This window comes from Petromyzon marinus, chromosome 1 (assembly GCF_048934315.1).
Source record: "Petromyzon marinus isolate PM22_M1 ecotype Great Lakes invasive population chromosome 1, UKy_Petmar_22M1.pri1.0, whole genome shotgun sequence".
Classification (NCBI taxonomy): domain Eukaryota; kingdom Metazoa; phylum Chordata; class Hyperoartia; order Petromyzontiformes; family Petromyzontidae; genus Petromyzon; species Petromyzon marinus.
In genome coordinates, this window is record NC_133667.1 from 32280767 (window position 1) to 32298006 (window position 17240).

General features: G+C 51.4%; 1 protein-coding gene across 10 annotated transcripts in view; it reads left to right on the forward strand.

The window, feature by feature from the left end:
- The window catches only part of LOC142924618 (uncharacterized), a 95217-nt gene that overhangs the window by 20928 nt on the left and 57049 nt on the right, over positions 1 to 17240 (forward strand). For 2 of the 10 annotated variants that reach the window (XR_012941725.1, XM_076067175.1), the window contains exons 2-3: positions 11587 to 11643; positions 17167 to 17199. Coding sequence is in view for 2 of the 10 variants with exons in the window: in XM_076067175.1 (XP_075923290.1) it covers positions 11587 to 11643; positions 17167 to 17199 (90 nt within the window). In the remaining 8 variants the exon portion in view is untranslated. Of the gene's footprint in view, positions 1 to 10090; positions 10194 to 11272; positions 11644 to 12563; positions 13451 to 17166; positions 17200 to 17240 lie in introns of those variants that run through there. The other 8 variants (XR_012941734.1, XR_012941728.1, XM_076067183.1 and 5 more) reach the window with 8 other exon arrangements.

Here is a 17240-nt window from a genome sequence, read left to right on the forward strand (position 1 = left end):
GCCCTGGTGATGCAATCTCCACTTGGTGGCGAATGGCGGTCGTTCTTGTTGTTTGGACTGTTCATCTATCCAGCCGACAGCTTTTCTCCTATCAACTCCACAGGGTTCGGCGACTGAGAAAGACGAAGCTTCGTCATCGTGAGCCGGCTATCAAGACGCCTCATTATAATTCGAGGCAAAGTGTTAGCAATTGCGCGTTACCAATTACGAGAGAGCCTAACGCACACTACAAAGCGATGCGCTGATGAGCGCGGTCTATAATTAGAAGCACAAGACGCCGTTTCGCAGTCACGAGAACGAACAATAAGTATATACGACCGCGATCGTCATACAAAGTGCACACACCATAGATGCGCATCCGCCTCGCTAATAATGAGTATACATCGCGAATGAAATGTGCAAGAGTGCGTGAGCGAGAGAGAAAGCACAACAACAACAACAATATTGTAAGAGCGATTAATAGTATAATGTGATTTATTATATTATCGTGTCTTAAAAAAATTTAGTTGCGAAGAAGATCGCGTTACAATTAAATATCCAACGATATTTTTTTTTCATGAATACAGTACTATCCCAGGAACGCGATGTTTAAAAGTTATATATTATTTGGTGATACTACGTTGACACACGTGTACAGACATTTTTTTAAACAACATTCGTCAATAACAAAATACAAAAATATGTATAATACGCGTCGACGTTCTGGACAATGGGCCTTCCTCATAGCACAAGGCAGCGTTATTGACCAACGTATTGTCTGTTGTTGCCTTTACGCAGATAAATAGATGTTCAAGTCGACTCCTTGTTACCAAACAATATCCACAATCCACTCGGCGTGCGACAACAACATCAATAACAATAATAATTGTTGTTATTATATTACAGCAGTTGCACTGCTCCCGTAACCCAATTAAACGTTTCGGAGCGCAGTGTATTTATATTTGTTTTAGCCTCGGGGACCCACTATCCTATGGGGATGAGAATTTGAAATATAAAATCGAATCTATTGTTGTGAAGGGCAACATGACGCTAATTGCAAGGTCACGTGGTGTGTAATTATAGTGTCCACTTCTAAAAGACACACGAACACACAGACATAGACACACACACACACGTCTCTGCACCCATGAAAAAGAATTAGACAGAGATCCCCCGCATGGCCTTAATAGACTTTTGATGCAAGTGCCGTTAGCGAGAGCATATGAAGCACACTCGTGAGATGGGTGGTTAGCACCACATAGGGCCGCCGTTGTGTTCCGCAGCGGCGATGTTTACACACCGAACCAGGCACTTATCTGAGGCCCAGTCGAACCTAGGGGAGTCCCAGGACCGGTTCAGATAATCGTGGCTGGTGTCGACGGCCGTGATCGGGAATCCAACTCACGTCGCCGGGTTCGCAACACAGTACACTAACCACTGCGCCACCGCTCCCACTAAGTACACACTCGTACATGCGTAAATGTCTGCCTGCACGCACACTCCTACAAACAAATATTATACATCGATCCCCCGTATAGGCTTGACAGACTGTCGGGGCAAGTGCTGTGATCGATCACCTACGCACAATCACATTATCACACACACACACACGCCTGTGCATCTGTACACGTGCACACTTCCCACATGTTTAACTACATACACACGCACAAACACACCAACAGACACGCACAGAAACATGTTTACGGCCACGTGTTAACCCACACAACATGTACGCACGAGCAAACACGCGAACACATACATATATACATCATAATATATTCGCTGACACGTGCATACATACATGCACACGTTCATACACGAAGCACACGTAATAGCATATGTACACACATACTATATAAAGTTAATACACAAGTAGACACATATATACATATAGAAAAAACACCACATATACATAAACGTGCATGTAAACACATGAAGGCACGCACTTTAACGCGTACACACAACAGAAAAAGACAGTGATTCCCCTATAACATGTAACGTACTTTTGGGGCAAGTGCTGTTAGCGAGTAGCACCTATGAAGGCGAGAACGGCACACGAGTGGGTGGGTGGCCGGCACCACGCCCGGCCGCCTTTGTCTCCCCAGTGGCGATGTTTACTACACGTCGCGCCAGGTACTCATTTGAGGCTGAGTCGACCTAGGGGAGGCCCAGGACCACTTCAGATAATCGTCACTGGGTGTTGGCCGTGAGCGGGAATCGAACTCGGGTCGCCAGGTTCGTACCGCATCGCGCTAACCGCTACACTACCGCTCCCCACACAGACAAACACACACACACCACCTGACCAACACACACACACATATATAACACACATAACGCACACACAATCACATCTCACTGCCACGAATTTAGACGAACGTATCTTGCATTTAACGTACAACCCAATTGCTATATAGTGTACGTATAACAACACCAATAATCACTCTAAACATTCTTACTCGGTACACACGAGGGTAATGTGAACAGAGCAATACACGTGTAATGCAACGAGTGCAACTTTAACAACCGCACTTTCACAACAGCAGCAGCAGCAGCGGTATCTTCTGCATGTACACAACGCGCGTGCAGAACGAGAGTGCACGGCGGCCTTAATGTACGGTGTCAAAGAAGATGAACGTGCACGCATACGATCTTGATTTGAAGCTTTCGTGACTGCAGGGAATCCATACCCATTGGTTCTTTCGGTAAAGTCCGCGTAGTAGGTAGACAAAATTAATAGCTGACGACGTTTCGATGGCAACGCAAGCGACCGTCTTCAGGTGACTGCAGGAATACATCATCTTAGGTTCAGGTGAAGACGGTCGCTTGCGTTGCGATCGAAACGTCGTCGGCTATTATTTTGTCTACCTACGTGACTTTACCGAAACAACCGAGGAGTATGTACACGCATACGTATAACCGCAGCACACAATACGAGAGCCGCGAGAATAAACACTGTCAACAACAACAAAAAAAAGAAAATAAAAATAGCATTATTTTATAATTTTTTTAAATTTTTCTTAATTTCAAAGCCGCGCCAGGAACGAAGATCGCTCGGGCTGATTGCGCTCCAATCGCGAATGGTCGGTGGGGCGCTGCGGTTTGGCGCTGGGGTTTCGTGTCCGGGGCGGGGGGGGGAGCTGGTGCCGGAGGTGGCGATCGGGGTCCGAGACGACGGAGAGGGCCTCGAGAACCCCCGGGGGTCACCGTCGTGCTCGAGAGGAGACGGAGCGAGGTGCGGGAGATGCGCTCATGCGAAACTCGGGGATCGAGGGAGCGTTGTTGTTGTTGTTTGTGTCGTGCCCGCCTTAATAGGTGCTCGCTAACAGCACCACTCACCCCAACGGTCTGGTCAAGCGGGGGAGGGAATGGGAGGTTTTTTTTTGGGGGGGAGGGGGACAATCTTCGTCTTCACGATCACACCTCCGATTAGCACGGTTGGCTACGTACGGTGCGAAATAAGTACGTACACACTCACGCGCTCTCCTTGTCCACGTGCTCACACGCGCATTCACGCGCGCGCTCGTTTATGCACACCGACTCACGATAATTAATCACATTTGTATCGGTGCATATACATACACTGTCTCACACAAAGGCAAAGCTCCTCCGTGTAGCTTTAAACAGACTGCTCGGGCAAGTGGCGGAACGACACACGAAGGGATGGGTGGCCAGCACCACGCCCTTTACCCCTTTGTCTCCCCAATGGTGATGTTACACACCGCACCAGCTACAGTGCTCAATTAAAGCTGAGTCGACCTAGGGGACCGGTTCAGATATTCGTCACAAATGTTGGCCGTGAACGGGAATCGAACTTGGGTCGCCGTGTTTGTTTTAACTACTGCCCCATCGCTCTCAACACATACGCGCCCACACATTCACAGCTCGCACGCATTCACGCCCTCACTTACACACTGACAAACAAAATAAATACAAAGATCCCCCGTATAGCCTGTAACAGACTGTTGGGGCAAGTGCTGTTAGCGAGCACCTATGAAGGCCGGCACGGTACACGAGGGGGTGGGTGGCCAGCATCACGCCCGGTCGCCTTTGCCTCCCCAGTGGCGATGTTTACACATCGCAGCAGGTACTCATTTGAGGCTGAGTCGACCTAGGGGAGGCCCCGGACCGGTTCGGATAATCGTCACCGTGGTGTTGGAACCCGGGTCGCCGGGTTCGTAGCGCGGCGCGCTAACCGCTACACCACCGCTCACACGTACTCACACAGACACACGCACCCCCATTTGTATTTGCACTCACCTCGAACTGAAACGACGACTCGTACGCATTCGCTCAAATGTCGCATACACGCTCATCTCACACTCTGACACGCGCTCACACACTCTCACTCACACACCTACTCGCTCGCACGCATGCACACTCACGCACGTGCACACTTATGCACCGAGCCCCACGTGCACACGCACAGACGAGGAACAAATATCCCCCGCATAGCCTTAACAGGCGACCGGTGCAAGTCCTCTTATCGAGCGCCTATGAAGGCCGGCACGGCGCACGGGGAGGGTTTGTGGTGGCCATATCCACGCTCGACCGCCTTTGTCTCACTACCGAGTGGCGGTGCTCATACACTGGACGACTTGAGCTATTCGCCACTGATGTCAGCCGTGGATCGTGGAGTCGAACTCGGGTTCTACGGGATCCGTAGCGCGGTGGGTCCGCTAACTACTACGTCACCGCCCCTCCAAAAACAACAACAACAAAGACCCCCGGTGTGTACCCTCGACGGGCTGTTGGGACAAGTGGTGAGCACCACGTGTGTCTGTGTGTGTCTGTGTGTGTGTGTGTGTCTGTGTGTGTGTCTGTGTGTGTGTCTGTGTGTCTGTGTGTGTGTCTGTGTGTCTGTGTGTGTGTCTGTGTGTGTCTGTGTGTGTGTGTCTGTGTGTGTCTGTGTCTGTGTGTGTCTGTGTGTGTGTCTGTGTGTGTCTGTGTGTGTGTGTCTGTGTGTCTGTGTGTGTGTCTGTGTGTGTGTCTGTGTGTGTGTATGTCTGTGTGTGTGTGTGTGTCTGTGTCTGTGTGTGTGTGTCTGTGTGTGTGTGTGTCTGTGTGTGTGTGTCTGTGTGTGTGTGTCTGTGTGTGTGTGTCTGTGTGTGTGTGTGTCTGTGTGTGTGTCTGTGTGTGTGTCTGTGTGTGTCTGTGTGTCTGTGTGTGTCTGTGTGTGTGTCTGTGTGTGTGTCTGTCTCTGTGTGTGTGTGTGTCTGTGTGTGTGTGTCTGTGTGTGTATCTGTGCGTGTGTGTCTGTGTGTGTGTGTCTGTGTGTGTGTGTGTCTGTGTGTGTGTCTGTGTGTGTGTGTCTGTGTGTGTGTGTCTGTGCGTGTGTGTGTCTGTGTGTGTGTCTGTGTGTGTCTGTGTGTGTGTGTCTGTGTGTGTCTGTGTGTGTGTGTCTGTGTGCGTGTCTGTGTGTGTCTGTGTGTCTGTGTGTGTGTCACAATACGGACACGCGCGTTGTCACATCGCTCGACGTTATTAATAAAACAACACAATCCCATCGGGAACAATGCAAGTGCGTACATCTCCTGCGCGCGACGGACCCAGCTAACCGCGCTCAGCTACCCTGACACAAACACAGACACCCAATAGCCGCTCGGCGACCTTCCTTCTAGCCAGCGCACCGTGATGTCCACGACCGGCACCCCTCCCTCCCTCCCTCCACACCGTTGTTCATGTCCAGGCTAATAACCTTCACCCGGCGTTATCTCTCTTGCTCTCCGTAAGATAATTATATTTCCGCTTTTTTTGTAGTTTTTGCAACGGCGTCTTGCAGGTAAGTTGGCGATCAGACGGTTATATTGCTCAAAATTGCATTGCGTTGCATAGCCTCGTGCGAGTCTACGAGAGAGCCGTAGACTCGCACTGGTTCCGTAGCTCTGCTGGTTAAATAAAAATGCCCGATTTCCGCGCAGCATTGTGAGGTTCCGTCCCCATTCGAACGGTGTTGGATATCCACGATGTATCTGTGCAGAGACTCACACAGACACCCACAGAGACTCACACAGACACCCACAGAGACTCACACAGACACCCATAGAGACTCACACAGACATCCATAGAGACTCACACAGACACCCATAGAGACTAACAGACACCCACAGAGACTAACAGACATCCATAGAGACTCACACAGACACCCATAGACACTAACAGACACCCATAGAGACTCACACAGACACCCATAGAGACTCACACAGACATCCACAGAGACTCATACAGACACCCACAGAGACTCACACAGACACCCATGGAGACTCACACAGACATCCACAGAGAATCGCACAGAGACCCATAGAGACTCACACAGACACCCACAGAGACTCGCACAGAGACCCATAGAGACTCACACAGACACCCACAGAGACTCACACAAACACCCACAGAGACTGACACAGACACCCACAGAGACTCATACAGACACCCACAGAGACTGACACAGACACCCATAGAGACTCACAGACATCCACAGAGACTCACACAGACACCCACAGAGACTCACACAGACATCCACAGAGACTCACACAGACACCCACAGAGACTCACACAGACACCCACAGAGACTCACACAGACACCCATAGAGACTCACACAGACACCCACAGAGACTCACACAGACACCCACAGAGACTCATACAGACACCCACAGAGACTGACACAGACACCCATAGAGACTCACACAGACACCCACAGAGACTCACACAGACACCCATAGAGACTCGCACAGACACCCATAGAGACTCACACAGACACCCATAGAGACTCACACAGAGACTCACACAGACACCCATAGAGACTCACACAGACACCCACAGAGACTCACACAGACACCCACAGAGACTCACACAGACACCCACAGAGACTCACACAGACACCCACAGAGACTCACACAGTCACCCACAGAGACTCACACAGACACCCATAGAGACCCACACAGACACCCACAGAGACTCACACAGACATCCATAGAGACTCACAGCCATCCACAGAGACTCATACAGAGACCCATAGAGACTCACACAGACACCCACAGAGACTCACACAGATACCCATAGAGACCCACACAGACACCCACAGAGACTCACACAGACACCCACAGAGATTCACACAGACACCCATAGAGACTCACTCAGAGACTCATACAGACACCCACAGAGACTCACACAGACATCCATAGAGACTCACAGACATCCACAGAGACTCACACAGACACCCACAGAGACTCACAGACATCCACAGAGACTCATACAGACACCCACAGAGACTCATACAGACATCCATAGAGACTCACAGACATCCACAGAGACTCACACAGACACTCACAGAGACTCACACAGAGACCCATAGAGACTCACACAGACACCCATAGAGACTCACACAGAGACTCACACAGACACCCATAGAGACTCACACAGACACCCACAGAGACTCACACAGACATTCATAGAGACTCACACAGACATCCATAGAGACTCACAGACATCCACAGAGACTCACACAGACACCCATAGAGACTCACACAGACACCCATAGAGACTCACACAGACACCCACAGAGACTCACACAGACATCCATAGAGACTCACAGACATCCACAGAGACTCACACAGACATCCATAGAGACTCACACAGACACCCATAGAGACCCACACAGACACCCACAGAGACTCACACAGACACCCACAGAGATTCACACAGACACCCATAGAGACTCACACAGAGACTCATACAGACACCCACAGAGACTCATACAGACACTCACAGAGACTCACACAGAGACCCATAGAGCCTCACACAGACACCCATAGAGACTCACACAGAGACTCACACAGACACCCATAGAGACTCACACAGACACCCACAGAGACTCACACAGACATCCATAGAGACTCACACAGATATCCATAGAGACTCACAGACATCCACAGAGACTCACACAGACACCCATAGAGACTCACACAGACACCCATAGAGACTCACACAGACACCCACAGAGACTCACACAGACATCCATAGAGACTCACAGCCATCCACAGAGACTCACACAGACATCCACAGTGACTCACACAGACACTCACAGAGACTCACACAGACATCCACAGAGACTCACACAGACATCCACAGAGACTCACACAGAGACCCAACGGCTCACATAGGGACTCGCAAACAGACGCAATATAAATCCACACCCGATATCTATCGCGCCACACAGGCACCAATAGAGACTCACACAGACACCGTAGAGACTCACACAGAAACCTAACGACTCGCATAGATACGCTGTAGAAACGCACACAGCATCGTGCAGATTGGCACAGAAAACCCCACGGACTCGCGCGAAGACCGACAGGTCCACATCGAGACGCGGCCGACTCGCGTCTCGAGGCTCGCAGAGAGAAGCCTCTCTCTCCGCGTGGCTCACGCGCAAAGAGGCTCGCGTGTAAATGCGACATTGGAATTGCGTCAACTCACACAAACCGCCATCGGCGGCTCGACCGAGAGAGAGAGCGAGGAGAGGCCTCTGTCACGAGTTCGTCTCACAAAGAGGCGGACACGCGGGGTGTCCGTTAGGCGACCTTTTTGTGAAAGGACTCGAGCACAATTAGCGGCCTTAGCCAATTAACCAAACACACAACACACACGTGGACGTGCGCGCGTATCTCCGTCATTGGGCGCCTAAATTGTCACGTTTTTTTTCATTTTGTCACGCAGCGCGTTTTAAATGTCAGAATCTCTTTTACAACATTTTTTTTGGAACAAAATACAATTAAACAGCAGGCCTTCCACCCGACGCCCCCCCCCCCCTCCCGCGATATAATACATGCATGACTCGTATGATTACGATGATACATTTTGTTATATATATATTTAAGTGTATGCTATACAAAATGTCTTGCGCGCTGTCGAGAAAAATACGACGTAAATCATTAAGGGCGTCCGTGCAGAAATCCTTCGCACGCAGCCTCGCAGCCCTTGCGGATTTGCGTGGTGACGTCACGCCGGGCTGCAGTGGCTGGAGCGGCTCTCCATCCACCGCCTCATCCCCCTGCCCCCTCATCCCCCTCATCCCGCCTCCCCTCCCCTACCCCCTTGCCTCCCTCTCCCCTTGTTCCCTCCATGCATCCATCCATCCATCCATCTCTCACCTCCCTCCCAACTCCACCCTCTCAAACCAAACAGCAGACTCGTCAACCGATACAACGCACGCGCAAAACGACAACAATAATAATAAATAAATACAAGGCACAGAAAAAATAGAGCCGGTTGCTTCCCAAGCGTTATATATTATTATTATTACATGTAGAGAAAAGAAATACCCCAGCAAAAAATTACGAGCAAATTAAAATCGCGAAATAAAACCGCGTGCCGCGCGCGCGGCGTGCGTCGATATAAAATAACACTGCGACGATTCCGTTGCGCGTGTGCGTGCGTGCGCGTGCGTGCGCGCGTGTGCGTGCGCGTGACGTCACACGCAAAGCCATACCTGCGCTGTATCGCTGCGCGGAGAGCGAGGGAGAGGGGGGGGGGTTGGGGACAGCGCGCGCGCTCCGCGGGTCTCAGACGGGGATCGTCACGAGGGCATCGCGGCCCGGGCCGGGCCCGATTTATTTCTCCTCTCTCTCGAATCTCGCTCGCTCGCTCGCTCCCTCCAACTCTCATTCTCTGTGTGTGTCTCTCTCTCGATCTATCTCGTCTCCTCCTTCTCTCATCTCTCCGTCTCTCTCTCTCTCGCGCGCGCGCTGTGTCTCTATTTCTCTCTCTCTCTCTCTGTTTTCCCTCGGTGTCATTCCTCATTCCCCCTCGCTCTCATTTCATTCTCTCCTATAATCAACCGTCTCCCCTCCCTCGCGCGCGATCGCGCTTTTCCTTCGCCTCATTCCTTCCCGCTCCCGTCTCATCACTCGCCGTCTCGTTCCCCCCCCCTACCCGGTGTCTCGTTCTAACCCTACTCATCGCTCGCTCTGTTTCATTCCTCGCCGCTGTCGTCCCCTCATATCCTGCCGCTTCGCTCGGCTCGTAAATTATCCCAGACTGCCGTAACCGCTCCGTCCCTCCCTCTCTCTCTCTCTCTTCGCTCTCTCCGTCTCTATCTCTTCCCACCTCTCTCCACTCCAAACTCAAGAACGTCGCCGTGTATGATTATTTACAATTATTATCATCACCATCGGTGAGGTTTTACGCCGAAGCGTACGCGACGACACTCGACCAGGTCAGCGCGCGCCCGTAGCAACACCCCCCACCACCACCTCACCGAAGTAATTAATTATAATAATTAGTATATCAATCGTCGACTGCGTTCTGCTCCGTTGGTACATCCTCGCCTCGCTGCAATTGTGCGCGATCATCGACGTCTTTGATGTGATTGTTATTTACCACCTCAACCACACTCACCCAAAGCAAAAACAATAACGCCGTTTGTAAAATGGCGGGTGGCGTGTCTATGCGAATAAGTCGACCGTGCATTCTAGATAATCCAACAACAGCAACTATAACTCAGACAGTCGTCTCGTTAGCCTGACATTCGCCGCTATTTGACTCTCACCGAGAGATGAAGAGACGCCTCAATGCGCGAACAGCGGCGAACTGGGAGCGCTACCGCCCCTCTCACCCCCCCCCCCCAACTTTCCTCTCTCTCTATCAACTATCTGTCTGTCTCTCCCCTTGGTACTCTCCTAGCTCTCTCCGAGTACTCTCTCCCGCCAGACTCTCGAACCCCGTCACCGCGATGTCTCCGCTCGCTCCGCTCCGGAGCGGTTTGTGCCCCGCGACACCGAAGCGGCTTCCCCAGGCGCGGTGCCCAAAATGTGCCTCGACGGGACCCACAATGGCCTCAATTGCGCAAACAAAAGCGGGGCGATGTTATTTGGTTTCAAGCCACGTTTTTTTTTAAATGCCGCTCAAGGAAGAGAGGGGAGGGTGGCAGTGGGAGCTGGGCGCGTACGCTGTGACGGTGGTTGGTGGCTGTGGTGGTGCTGGGTTGGGATTGCAGTGGTCGTGGTGGTGGGGGTTTGCGAGGGGTTGAGGTGGGGGGGGGTCGTGTGGACTTGGCTCTGGGCCCACTCTGGCCGGACAAGGTTCTCCTTGTGAGAAGGAAGAGAGGAGGAGGAGGAGGGGGGAGGTTGAGGAGGGAGCGACATGGGCGGCTTGGCTGGACGGTGGGTTTGGTGGTGGCGGGGGTGGCAGTGGTTGTAGGGGTAGGGAAAGTGGTGGGGGCAGTCGGGGAGGGGGGTGCTCGGAGTGAGACAGGGAGGAGGGGAGATCGTGGCGGGGGGCGTGGGGGGTGGTGAGCGCTGGGAAAAAAATACCCTCCCTGTGCTCTGCCCTTTCGGCGTCATTCAAGCAGATGTAATCCCAGCGAGACGCACACGGGGAGAGAGTGAGAGAGTGAGAGACGGGCCTCGTGGTGGTGGGAGACGCGGGCTCCGACACAACAACAACCACCAACAACAACAACAACGCTCGACTTGTTTTTTACTTTTGTGCTCATTCCGGGTTTTTTTCCCTTCTTCTGATCCTTCCTTTTTTGTGTTGCGTCGCCGCTGATATCGCGGTGGTGGTGGTGGTCACGCGTGGGCTCGCCATCGCGCGCGTCGCTCGCGCAGCTCAAGGGAAGCAGAAGAAGAAGACGAAGTCCCGGCGAGCCTCTGCGGTCCGCGCACGTGAGTAGACACACACACACACGTGTACACACACACACACGTACACACACACGTGTACACACACACACGCGTACACACACACGCGTACACACACACGCGTACACACACACGCGTACACACACACACGCGTACACACACACACGCGTACACACACACACACACGTGTACACACACGTGTACACACACACGCGTACACACACACACGCGTACACACACACACGCGTACACACACACACGTGTACACACACGTGTACACACACACGTGTACACACACACACACGAGTACACACACGCGTACACACACACGCGTACACACACGAGTACACACACACGCGTACACACACACGTACACACACACGTACACACACACACACACGAGTACACACACACGCGTACACACACGCAAGTACACACACGGACAGGCGCAACGACCCCACACATCTGCATGTTGGCACGTCGTATCGTGATGTAGATCACAGGCAAGACGCTTTCTTTGAATCGCTAAAAATAAATAAACCCCCGGAGCGAAAGCGGCTGAGCAGGAGGAGGAGGAGGCTTTGTGCGTTACGCACAGAGAGAGGGAGACACGCAGGGTAACCGCAGACAGACTCGGACAGAGAGACGACAGAGAGACGGACTGATCACACGGACGAATAGATGGACGGGCAGTGCCATGAAAGGCGAGCGGGCTGCATATTCGCTGGGTCCCAGCCGATCCCTCTCGCAGTGCGCGCTCATAACCAATTCAGCTTTCTCCCCTCCCTCCTTCCCTCGCTCGCTCCCTCCCTCCACTCTCCCCTTCTCGCCTCGTCCAAATCCAGGCTGCTCAACCCCTCCCCCGTCTACCCCCCCCTCTCTCTCCACCCTCCTCCGACTGCCCCCACCCCTAACCCCCCCTCATCTCTTCTCTCCGTCGACCACTCCGCCCCTCGCCCCTCCCTCCCTCCCGCCCCCACTGCGCCCGGTGTCGTCTGCTCTGCGTGACAATGAACTTGATTCCCGCGGTGAACTCGGCCAGTGCCGAACACCTCATTAGCATTTCCATTGCGGGGAGCCGAGCAGTCCCCCCTCCTCCACTCCAACCACAGCCACCCCCACCCCCACAGAACTAACCAACCTCCACCCCCCATCGCTACCTCCACATCCATCAACCCACAGCCCCCACCATCGCCTTCTCCTCCTCGCCATCACTCCCACCACCCCACCCCCTCTCCTCCATCGGCCACCCACTCCTCCTCCTCCTCATCACTCGCCGCCTCCTTCCCCGCGCCTCCGCTCGGCTCTCCCCGCGCGCCTTTATAAAGCGGGGAGCGTGGCTCTCTCTCTCGCCGCGTCTGACCGAGAGAGTTATTTTCGCCGAAAATCTATTGTTTTTGTATTTTATTCTCCCTCCTCTGCCCCCCTCCCCCAAATCTCTCTCTCTCTTTCATCGGTTTGTTGTTGGTAGCGACCGTAACCATAGCTAGCGCTCTCCGCAAGTTCAGTTTCACGTTTTAATGTTTTGTTTCATCCATTCGTTCATTCATTCGTAAGAAAAATAAAATAAACCGCACTATGATTCGTTAGCCTCTTAGGCCATCGAAGCTCTCTCTCTCTACGCGTCTGCATTCATCCGCGTTCTCTATTCGATTCATCCGTGCACACGTAGACACACACACACGCGCGCGCGCATAGGCACGGACACGCACACAAATACATCCTTGCGGACTCGCGTACGCACGTACGCACGCACAAACGCGACCACGCAACGCATGCGTACAGGGGCGGGCATTGTTCGTGAAGGGTACTGCTGGCGAATGGATGACAGGTAGGCAGGCAATCAGCGCTCACACGAAACATACACACGCGCGCGCACCACAAAAGTGAAGACATTGATTTTTCATCTCGGGGTTAGTGGGTGGGTGGAGTTGGGGTGGTGGTGTCAGGGCGGAGCTGTGATTGGCTCGAGCCGTACCGTTGGAATAAACGTCACACGATCTGCCTCCTGCCCGCCGACGCCTGCCAGCGCAGAGCATCGCACGGCACTCAACGCACGCGCCGAGCGCGCGCGTGCGTTGCGTGGTGTGTGCAGACATGTACACACACGCGCGATGCCATACACGCGCACACACACACACACCACGCACACACACCACACACACCCCACGCACACACACACACCCCACTGGACACACACACACACCCCACGCACACACACACACACGTGGGCAATGAACCTCGAGGATCGGAGAGGAAATCGGTCGCGTCTCGCAGTCGTCGCCGTCGGGAAGAGGGAGGGGAGCAGAGGAGCCGAAAACGCGGAGCTGTTTCCTTCAATGGCCGCGATTTTAGTCGATCCATCTCAGCCTATCATCATCATCATCGACATAATCCTCGTCGTCGTCGTCATCATCATCACGTCGTCGTCGTCGTCATTGCTGTTATTTTCATTTGAAGACAGGGCACGCTGCCACCCCTATGGGATCGATGTCGTCCGAGCGTACGTACATTCATGAATATATTCGCCGCACGGAGAGACAGCATCGCACAGGATATGCTGCGTGCGGACAGTCGGCACGGCACGGCAGGAGCACAGCGAGCAATAGCGAGGAAGAAGGCTGCGAGTCGTCGGCTGTGCCGGGGCACAGGCTGCGCGTCGTTGTGTATATCGGAGAGGTGGCCGCGCATATTGCGGTGCGATGCGTGAAGCTACGGGCGCCTGCGATAGCCGTGCGTAAGGCGTAGCGCAGAGGATAGTGACACACAACAACATAAGCCACATAGGCAGTGGCACAACGTATACAATGCAACTTAGGCTAGATTGCGACACACAATACAGGATACACAGACAATCATAGTAGCTGTACGTAGACAGTGACACACGTACACACAATACAACACATACAGACGCATACGCTGCATTGACGGTAGCCCACACACACACATACACGTTACATAATACAACACAAAAGCTACACAGTGGCACACACATCACAGCACACAAATACACGCACGCTACAACGTACTGAGCTACACACAATACCAGAAACACTACCTAGGGACACACACAATACCAGATATATATACACACACAATACCAGATATATACACACACACAATACCAGACACACACGCACACAATACCCGATATCTAAACACACACAATACCAGATACACACACAATACCAGATACACACACAATACCAGATACACACACACAATACCAGATACACACAATATCAGATACGCAGACACATAATACCAGATACACAATACCAGATACACAGACACACACAATACCAGATACACAGACACAATACCAGATACACAAAAACAATACCAGATCCACAGACACAATACCAGATACACAAAAACAATACCAGATCCACAGACACAATACCAGATACACAAAAACAATACCAGATCCACAGACACAATACCAGATACACAGACACACACAATACCAGATACACAGATACACACAATACCAGATACACAGATACACACAATACCAGATACACACACAATACCAGATACACAGACACACACACACAATACCAGATACACACACACAATACCAGATACACAGACACACAATACCAGATACACACACAATACCAGATACACAGACACACACAATACCAGATACGCACACACACAATACCAGATACGCACACACACAGATACCAGATACACAATACCAGATACACAGACACACACAATACCAGATACACAGATACCAGATACACAATACCAGATACACACACAATACCAGATACACAGAGACACAATACCAGATACACACACAATACCAGATACACACACAATACCAGATACACACACAATACCAGATACACACAATACCAGATACACATACACACAATACCAGATACACAGACACACACAATACCAGATACGCACACACACAATACCAGATACACAGACACACACAATTCCAGATACACAGATACCAGATACACTATACCAGATACACACACAATACCAGATACACAGACACACAATACCAGATACACAGACACACACAATACCATATACACACAATACCAGATACACAGACACACACACAATACCAGATACACAGACACACACAATACCAGACACACAGACACACACAATACCAGACACACACAATACCAGATACACAGACACACACAATACCAGATACACAGACACACACAATACCAGATACACAGACACACACACTACCAGATACACAGACACACACAATACCAGATACACAGACACACACAATACCAGATACACAGACACACAATACCAGACACACATACACACACAATACCAGACACACAGACACACACAATACCAGATACACAGACACACACAATACCAGATACACAGACACACACAATACCAGATACACAGACACACACAATACCAGATACACAGACACACACAATACCAGATACACAGACACACACAATACCAGATACACAGACACACACAATACCAGATACACAGACACACAATACCAGATACACAGACACACAATACCAGATACACAGACACACACAATACCAGATACACAGACACACACAATACCAGATCCACAGACACACACAATACCAGATACACAGACACACACAATACCAGATCCACAGACACACAATACCAGATACACAGACACACACAATACCAGATACACAGACATACAATACCAGATATACAGACACACACAATACCAGATACACAGACACACAATACCAGATACACAGACACACACACAATACCAGATACACAGACACACACAATACCAGATCCACAGATACACACAATACCAGATACACAGACACACACAATACCAGATCCACAGACACACACAATACCAGATCCACAGACACACAATACCAGATACACAGACACACACAATACCAGATACACAGACACACAATACCAGATACACAGACACACACAATACCAGATACACAGACACACAATACCAGATACACAGACACACACACAATACCAGATACACAGACACACACAATACCAGATCCACAGATACACACAATACCAGATACACAGACACACACAATACCAGATCCACAGACACACACAATACCAGATACACAGGCACACACAAAATACCAGATCCACAGACACACACACAATACCAGATCCACAGACACACAATACCAGATCCACAGACACACACACAATACCAGATACACAGACACACACAATACCAGATACACAGACACAATACCAGATACACAGACACAATACCAGATACACAGACACAATACCAGATACACAGACACACAATACCAGATACACAGACACACAGACACACACAATACCAGATACACAGACACACACAATACACAGCACAACACAGAGAACAAGACACGCGACGCACACGGACACCACCACCACCACGGATTCCTCGACGCACGATGAAAACGACCACGGCTCGACGAGAAACTCGAGTCAGGAGCTGGAGGCGTCTTCTCCCTCCTCCTCCCTTCCTCCTCCTCCTTCCTCCTCCTCCTTCTTCTTCTGCAGCCCGGCCCGGCCTCCACGTCGCGAGAAATCCGAGTAAGCGAATCGAGACGCCGTCGCGGCTCCCCTTACACGCG